Here is a 9,062-nt window from a genome sequence, read left to right as displayed (position 1 = left end):
TATTTTAAATACATTCTTGCTATATTGATATGGATTATGAAAATTAAACAAATCAAGAAAGCGAATTTTATGATGAGATATCATTAAAAAATTATTTTTTATTAAAAGTAATTTTGAAAAATAAAATTTAAGAAATCTAGAAAATTCCATTAAGAAACCAAGACTTGATCGGGCCCACGGAATCGAAATAAAATATAATCTAATTTATCTTCCTTTTCCAGTATACAAATCTGATTTGTTTTTTGAAAAAAAATATAATTTATATAATACCTATAAAATATTATCTAATCTATAATTTCAGATGACTTTATTGATAATTTTATAATCGAGGCAATCTGACCAAACTCATCTTGTACCTTGCTTTCATATAGATAATAGATATGGATATAGATATCACATTATAGACATTAAGAAGCATTACATATACCATATGTGAAGATATAATCAGATATATGCTCGTGTAATCATCTTTAAAATTTTTGGTATCGTCGCTGTGATATATTATGGCTTTGATTATGTCCCGTTTGGATTCAAAGACAATTGATTTTAACTTTAACTTTAACTTTAACTCAACACACTACACAATAAAAATACACATTTTCCAATTCAAAAATTTTAACTTTAACTTTTACCCAACACACTACATAACAAAAACACATGTATCCCAAGTCAAATTTATAATCACATTTCATTTGTCCTTTTCCACAATCAAAATCAAAATCAAAATTAAAATCAAAATAACTTTAATTCTGAATCCAAACATAATAACTTTATGTCTTGCAAAATTATTGAGAATGCAATTCTGATCCAGTGGATCGTTGGATATATATAATCTATCAGGTTTGATGAAGGTAAAGCACATCATTATATGCTATTGTCCGAACCTCCAAGTAGTCAAAGGACTCGATAGACTGTCCTTGGTCGATAAGGAGGTGCATTTAGCTGATTGTAAATGCACACAATGTTCTCCAGAAAAATCACAGGCTATCCGCAAAGAGATTCATCTCGGATTATATAGCTTCACGGGGGATTTTCCTCCGAAGATTTGACAATTCTTGGAGTCGCAAGCTCTTCTAACGGTGTTCAGCCACCTTGCTTCAGGAACTGCTGTAAGATCATAGAGCTAATCTTGGTATGGGATTTATGCATGAAATGATGCTCAGACATGTCTAGTATGCCTAATTAAGTCATGCATAAGTTCCATTAAAAATTTCATGACATGATATCAGGGAATTCTGATATTTTAAGGTTAAATTCAAGAAATTATATGACACTGAAAAATATGAGCCAAACAAGTTCTAGTCCGACTTTACTTTAGCCACTTATAGTGCGATTGATCCAGAAAACTACCCTTAGTCCTGACAGTCCCATCTTAACCACAATTTTTTTTCCCTTGTAAGGGAGACTCATAATTTAATACAAAGAAATAAAATTAATGATAATAAAAGGTGTGGCACGAGTAATTTCATTACAAGAACTGGAACTGGAACTTCTAAATTACAATAATCGAATCTAAAACTTTTATGTCTTTCACATGTCCCTTTCTCCCCTTCTATGAATGATCAATGGGACGTCTTCCTTTTGTCATCTACTCGGTGACTTTATAGCAACTTGTCCTTATCCCCACATATATGTACTGCAAGTTCCTCCCAGCAAAAGTTTTTCAGCCATTATTAGAGGAAGGATAGAGAAGAAAGTGATGATGAAGCAGCCGCAGCCGAGGGCAGTGGTGGTGGGAGGGAGCATAGCAGGAGTGTCGTGTGCCCACGCACTTGCCTTGGCGGGCTGGGATGTCATAGTCCTTGAGAAGTCGCGCAGGCCTCCGACCGGCAGCCCCACCGGGGCAGGTGTGGGTATAGACCCCCTCACGCAGCGGATCATTGGATCTTGGCTCCAGAAACCAGGCAGCCTTCATAATATAAGCTTGCCGCTGACGGTTCATCAGGTAAAACTTCTCCACAGTCTACGCTTACTCAGCTTGACAATCTTCTTGACCAGCGGATAATTTGTTCTTTTCCTTTTCGGAAATTTAAATTTGCACCCTGAAGTCTGACAAAGTGATCAGTTTTGCCCTCTGAGGTCTCAACTTTTCGTCCTACGATGTACCATTGCATTAATTTGATCTACTCGTACCACGAAGAACATCGTATGGCATACACACGAGCTCTCCACCACTCTTTCTTTAAAGAGTTGATTGCTCTCGACTGAACCGAGCTTTTCCATTGGGATATGTAATTTCACTCCTCTATTTATGCAATACAGAACCAAGCAATCAGTGATGGGAAGATCAGCAAAATCCTCACAAGAGATGAACGCTTCAACCACATTGCAGTCCACTGGGCAGACCTCCATGGCCTTCTCTATAACTCGATTCCGCAACAGGTGCTCTTCCTCTGGGGCCACCTTCTCCACTCTTTCTCCGTGTCCAACAACAAGAAATCTGTCAAGGTTAAGGCCAAGGTTCTTCATAGCGGAGAAACCATCGAAGTCAATGGGGATTTGCTTGTTGCCGCTGATGGTTGCCTCTCTTCAGTACGCCAGAGTTTCCTTCCGGACCTCAAACTAAGGTTGGTATGTGGAGGTTTACGGCTTGGTAAAAGGTCTACAATCTGTCGGGAAGTAGCGTGGAATCGACGCTGTTCATGTGCTTTCTCCCTGAAACAGGTATTCAGGTTACTGTGCTTGGAGAGGAGTATTTGATTATTCCGGGATTGAAGATTCCGGAAACATGAAATGGATCAGAGCAACGTACCCTGGGCTCGGGAACTGCTTGTGCTTTGACTTGGCACCAGGAACTCATAACGCCTTATTTGAGATCCCGAACAAACGAATTAACTGGCTCTGGTATATCAATCAGCCTGAACCCAAGCTGAAGGTAGTCCCTCTTCCATTCCTGAGATCTTTTCCATGGAACTCAATCTACTAAAACTCTTTTAGTTCAGTTCGGCTAGTTGATCACCTCAATCTGTTTGTGATGAAAGGGTACTTCGGTTACGATGAAAGTAAGAGAGGACATGATCAGGAAGATGCAACAAGAAGCGGAAAAAGTTTGGCCCCCAGCCTTTGTCGAGATCATAAAGCTAACCGAGGAGCCTTTCATAAATGTCATATACGACGCAGACCCACTAGACCAGATATTCAGGGACAATGTTGTGCTGGTTGGGGATGCAGCCCACCCCACGACCCCACACTGTGCTCGGAGCACCAACATGTCGATCCTAGATGCGGAGGTGCTGGGCCGGTGCCTGGGGAGGTATCCTGGGAACCTGCGGTGCTCGCTCCGTGAGTACCAGGCAATCAGGTCACCAGTCACTTCCGCGCAGGTCCTCAAGTCAAGGAGAGTCGGGATGATCAAGCAGGGCTTGAAGGTTCCTGGGTGTGACAAATTATTCGACCCATGCAGGGCTAGCTCGGAAGAGCGTGAGGAGCTGGAGCCGAAGACTGTGCCTTTCACAAGTGATGTTCCATTGCAAGGAAAGGGGGCAGTAAGCTCTCTCTGATGAACTCATCTGTACATTGGTCGGAGCCTTAACATTGAGCAAATCCCGGGTTTCACGATCCAATCTACTTCCATTTTCAGGCCAACGCGACTCGTATAAGTTGTTGCGGTATTGATTTGGATTGCAGGGGAATTGGAATAGAGAACCTTTCAATCATTTGAAGATGTCATGTATAAACTCGATATATATACAATGAATGTAATTCTTTGCTTTTGATCGATGTCGAGGCAAGGATTTCATCATGAGTTGAGTTCCACCTGTTTGAGATGCTGGAGCAACGATCTATAGATTCTTTGATGCGGCAAAAATTTTGCTTATGCTCACCTACCCAGGAGCTCTAATATAGTTAGATCATTAGATAAGTTCTCGGATCTTTCGGGTCTCGGGGATTTCCGAAGCGTCAAAGTACGATCATGTAATTTTCGTTACGGTAAGCAGAAGAGTCGAGGTGCAGTATGGCCAGTGAAAGCACTTGATATGGCATTCACTAGGGCTGGGCCAGCAGGTTTTTCGGCCCTGTGCCTTACCAAGCCTTGCGTGCTGCACTTGGAAAGACCCTAGAATGCCGTCCAACAGTCCAAGCCCGCCCAAAACTCAGTTGAAAGCGGAGTCAGTTAAAATCTTGAACCAATGACATCCGACTATAGCAGCCAGTCAGTTGAATTCCGATTAAGACCCAGGATAAACTGTAATTGTAGCTCAGACGCGATTGCGCCATGTCTATCGGCAAGGCATGGCCACGTTCAGTACTAAAGAATGAAAAAGAATCGAACCCGGAAAGATCGCAACTTTTCCATCATTCATAGAGTAATGATGATGCCGGTGCTATGTCAGCATAGCTTGGTAACATGTCTGGTCTTTCACCTCTCGTTGGTTCCATTGTCGTGTACCCAAAAATTCCTATGCCTTTTGCTCCTTTGTCTTTAGCTGATAGAAACAGAGGACCGTCTGTCGTCCGGGAAAGGCAATGGAGGGGATGTAGATGCCCAAAGCAGTGATCGTTGGGGGCAGCATCATGGGGCTGTCGTGCACCCACGCGCTCCTACTCGCCGGCTGGGAGGCGGTGGTGCTGGAGAAGTCTGGCGAGCCTCCAAACAAGAGCCCCACCGGAGCCGGTCTTGGGCTTGACCCCACAGCCCGGCGGTTTATCGAACCGTGGATCAGTCAGCCCGAGTTTCTGGACCATCTCACTCTTCCTCTATCCATTGATCAGGTCCTCTCTTATTCTTAAACTATGGAGGTTTATTTCGTGTTTCCTGCTACAGTCAGTCTCAGTTCTTTTGAGGCGTATCCGATCAAACAGAAGATGTTTTTACCGCTGTTCAATTGAAAATTAGAAAGTGAACCACTACAGATAATACACTCTTTCTCCGCGAAGGATCGGAGCCTTAATAAAGAGCTCGGTGCTTGTCTTGATTTGCACTTAAACATGTTTCGGTTTTTTCATTTCAAGACTTTGCAGAACGAAGCAACAGATCCAGAGAAGAAGGTGAGTTGGACCCTGACGAGAGATGAGGACTTCAGCTTCCGAGCAGCACACTGGGCTGATCTCCATGGCCTTCTGCACCCTGCTTTACCACCGGAGACCATAAAGTGGGGCCACCTCTTCCTCTCTTTCACGCTCTACAATGACAGATCCGAGGTCAGTGTGAAGGCCCAAGTCCTCCATAAGGGCGATACGGTTGAGATAACTGGGAACTTGCTTGTTGCAGCAGACGGATGCCTCCCCTCCATCCGGCAGACTTTCCTCCCCGAACTTAAATTGAGGTTCTCCATAGTCTGACTCGTGGATTCTCAACCTCGAAAATGATTGGAAAGGAAATGTTTCTTCGTTATCTCCCGAGTTGATAATGTTCTGCAGGTACTCAGGTTACTGTGCTTGGAGAGGGGTTCTCGACTTCTCAGGACAGGAGGATTCAGAAACAATAATCGAAATCAAGAAGGCTTATCCTGATCTAGGGAAGTGTCTGTACTTTGATCTTAGTTCCGGGACTCACAGTGTGCTTTATGAGCTCTTGAACAAGCGGCTTAATTGGATATGGTACATCAATCAACCTGAGCCAGAACTGAAGGTGGAAAATTCTCGAGTCTTTATTGTACGCATTCAGTTGATGAATCTATTATGTTCACTTACAGGATATCTCTTATTAGTTGCCGATGAACCCATGGACGATGAAGGTAAACCGAGAAATGATGGAGAAGATGCACCAAGAAGCAGAGAAAGTGTGGCGCCCTGAGCTTGCGAGGCTCATGAACGAAACGAGCGATCCCTTCATAATGTCATATAAGACGCTGACCCTCTGGAGAAGATTTTATGGGACAATGTGGTTCTCATGGGAAACGCAGCCTATCCTACGACTCCCCATGGTCTCACGAGCACCAACATGTCGATATCGGATTACGCAGTGCTGGGACTTTGCCTCGGGAAATGGGGACTAGAGAATCTGAGGTCGGGTCTCGAGGAGTACCAGGAGGTTGGGGTTCAAGCAACTTCAAAGAAGGTCTTGCATTCGAGAAAACTTGGGCGGTTAAAGCAAGGACTACCTCTAGACAACGGCGAAAACTTTGATCCAAGGAAGTCGGGTCCTAAGGAGTGGGAGGAGCTTAAGCAGAAGAACATGCCCACATAAAGAATCTTCACGAAGAGTGAGGAGTTCTGGGCATCGGAGAGAGCAAAGCTGCTTCCAATTATTCCCACATAAAGCCTACAAAGCACATTGCTTATAATTGACTGGGACTGAGAAGACAGAGGGATCAGAAAGAAAGATCGAAACTCGAAAATGAAATAGTCAATGGTCGAGAGAAGAACCCGCAAACCAGGTTTGTAACTGCTCTAAGGGACTCTGTCTCAAAATGGAGTGTGAGAGGAGGGGAGGAGATAGGTCGGGGTCCCCGAGCCGCCCACCTCCCCCTTGGGCAAAGTCGCCAGCGGTAGTGACTGCCCCAGGCGACCTCGCCCGAGGGGGATGTGGCCGGCTGGGGAAGCCCCCAGCCTGTCTCCTCCCCCTCCTCTCACACTTGGTTTTTCGACAGAGAAACAGGGTGTGAGAGGAGGCTAGGGCATCCCCCAGCCGACTACCTCACCCGAGGCCCAAATGGTCTCCTCCCCTTCCTCTCACACTCTGTTTTTGGACAGAGGGAGAGGAGGTAGGCTGGGGGCTTCCCCAGCCGGCCACCTCCCCCATCTCCAATGTCAAGTGATGACGCCGGCGATCTCGCCAGAGGGGAAGTGGCTGGCTGGGCAAGCCCCGAGCCTGTCTCTCCCCCTCCTCTCGCACTCTGTTTTCCGACAGAGTGAGAGGAGGGGGATGAGACAGGCTGGGGCCTTCCCAGCCGACCGCCTCCCCCTAGGGGCGAGGTCGCCGGCAGTAGTGGATGCTCCCATTAAACGACGTCGTTTTGGCGTCAGATAAAACAATCAAGTGGGATGTCGGCATTTCATTTCCCACGTGGCGGCCTGTTTGACGCCATTACTGCCATGTTAGCATCCTTGTCAAATATTTGTCTCGGACAGTGACAACAAGAACCTATATGTTAGACGAAATTGGAATTGGATGGCATGCTTGAGGGGGAAAAAACTATTTGAACACCAAACCACTGGCTATTTAACATTTTGGGGACCAAACTGTTAGCGTTCTCATAATATGTAAAGCGCTAGTTTAACGGCTAGTGGTAACTTTTGTGACTCAAGTAATGTAACGTATCGAGTGACTGATAGGATAATTTTTTTAAAATATTAATGCATTTAATAAGAAAACAATTATATCACTAAAAAGTGAAGCGACAATTGAATATTTTTCAAATACTTGAACCTTCGAGTGGGTGATGCGATTGTTAGTCTCTGCTCAAAGTTTTTAAGAATGTTTTAATTTAAAAAAAAAGAAATATAAGTAAACTATTTTAGGAGAGATATTTTATACATGTCATTTTCCAATATATGTAATGAGTTGTTTAAGCTGGTTAACGGTCATTTTTAGGTAGTCACATAAAATAGAGAAAGGATAGTTTCAGTTTTAAATAGAACAAAAACCCAAGAAATTTACAAATCATGTTTGAATGGAGAAATTTACAACGATGGACATGCTTGAATAAAGAAATTTATCAATCTCATAAATTTACATTTCTTCTGAACCCCAATGTTTATGTAAACACAAAAGAGAATGAGAACCTTAGAATCAATTTGGATTGTTCAAGTATTCGACATTTCTTTCCCTTAAGTAAGTCTCGAATTCAAATTTTGTGAAAGAAAAAAATTCACGCTAAGAGTGAATTTTGGTTGTAGTTTAGTAATACTTCACTTTACTTTTTCTTCAATTCAACGGCGCAATCATTATTTTTTAATCTTATTTTTTAATATAAAAATAAATTCTCTCAAATACTTTTTCTTAACTACTATTCAATTCAAATTTTTAAAATTAAATTCTTTCAACTACTCATTACTTTTCTAACAATTCAACAATAAAGTCATTACTTTTTTATTTCTTCCTCAATTTAATAATAAATTCTCACACATACTTTTCTAACCATTATTATAATGAAAAATTACACTGTGCATCACAGTTTGAAAATAATTTTTACAGTACATCATATTTCGAAAACTTAACATGGTGCATCAAGAAAATTTTGAAAATTTTCACTATGCATCATAGTGTTATTCTTCCGTGCAAAATTGGATTGAATAGTGACGTTACTACATTTTCAGGGACATGATTGCACAAAAGAAAAGTTGAGAGATTTAAACGAAATAAAATAAAAAATATAATTAAGAAAAAAAGGAAAATGAGGGGCTGATCGGGGAGTCCTGCCAAAAATGGACCCCCCGATTGGGGTCACCAGCCTGGTTTGAGCCGGCCGGCGACCCCAATCGGGGGGTCGACTCCCAGCAGGGGCTCCCCCGACCCCCCAATTTGGGGGATCTCTGAGGCTGGATCCCCCAATCCCCCAAATTGGTGGGTCGGGCCGACGACCCCAATTGGGGGGTTGATTACCGGCATGGGTGTTGGGTGGCCGGAGGGGCTCCTCGATCAGCCCCTCGTTTTTTCTTCTATTTTTTTTACATTATTCATTTTATTTCGTTTAAATCTCTCAAGTTTTCTTTTGTGCAATCATGTCCCTAAAAATGTAGTAATGTCACCATTCACCCAATTTTGGACGGAAGAGTAACGATATGATGCACGGTGAAAAATTTTAAAATTTTCTTGATGTACCATGTTAAGTTTTCAAAATATGATGTACTGTGAAAATTATTTTCAAACTGTGATATGTGTTGGCATTTTTCCTATTATGATTCAACTTAAATATTTATATAAATATTTGAAGTGGAGTGAGTTAAACTCCACTCCATTACCAAACGTCATGTGACTCTTTAGTTGACCAATGCTACTCAAACTTAATTAGCCGGGTATTTTGTAACCTCCGAGGTCTCTGATCTGTGTTGTACTCTACAGCTTTTATTAATTGAAGCTTTCGATGAGTTGTAAAAAAAAAAAAAGTGGAATAAAATTTATTTTTGCACATACTTTATTAATCTTTTTTTTTCTTTATTATCCTCCATAAATTCAC

General features: G+C 42.4%; 2 protein-coding genes across 3 annotated transcripts; both read left to right on the top strand.

Moving 5' to 3' along the window:
- The first annotated feature begins 1,641 nt into the window (after positions 1 to 1,641).
- On the top strand, positions 1,642 to 3,745 carry LOC116188523 (aurachin C monooxygenase/isomerase-like). The gene is made up of 4 exons (XM_031517944.1): positions 1,642 to 1,945; positions 2,263 to 2,567; positions 2,665 to 2,875; positions 2,982 to 3,745. Exons 1-4 carry the CDS (start codon positions 1,700 to 1,702, stop codon positions 3,498 to 3,500), a joined length of 1,281 nt encoding a protein of 426 aa, XP_031373804.1. The 5' UTR covers positions 1,642 to 1,699; the 3' UTR covers positions 3,501 to 3,745.
- A 624-nt stretch (positions 3,746 to 4,369) lies between these two features.
- On the top strand, positions 4,370 to 7,275 carry LOC116188526 (FAD-dependent monooxygenase ptmM-like). 2 transcript variants are annotated; one of them, XM_031517948.1, is made up of 4 exons: positions 4,370 to 4,713; positions 4,954 to 5,267; positions 5,362 to 5,572; positions 5,652 to 7,275. In XM_031517948.1, exons 1-4 carry the CDS (start codon positions 4,483 to 4,485, stop codon positions 5,937 to 5,939), a joined length of 1,044 nt encoding a protein of 347 aa, XP_031373808.1. In that variant the 5' UTR covers positions 4,370 to 4,482; the 3' UTR covers positions 5,940 to 7,275. The 2 variants fall into 2 exon arrangements, with proteins under 2 accessions (XP_031373808.1, XP_031373809.1); XM_031517949.1 differs by having other exon boundaries at positions 4,373 to 4,713; positions 5,362 to 5,541; positions 5,637 to 7,275.
- Positions 7,276 to 9,062: the final 1,787 nt, after the last annotated feature.

The sequence above is a fragment of the Punica granatum genome, chromosome 8, assembly GCF_007655135.1.
Source record: "Punica granatum isolate Tunisia-2019 chromosome 8, ASM765513v2, whole genome shotgun sequence".
Classification (NCBI taxonomy): domain Eukaryota; kingdom Viridiplantae; phylum Streptophyta; class Magnoliopsida; order Myrtales; family Lythraceae; genus Punica; species Punica granatum.
The sequence above is the reverse complement of the archived record's forward strand: the minus strand, read 5'-3'. Positions and strand labels throughout refer to the sequence as shown.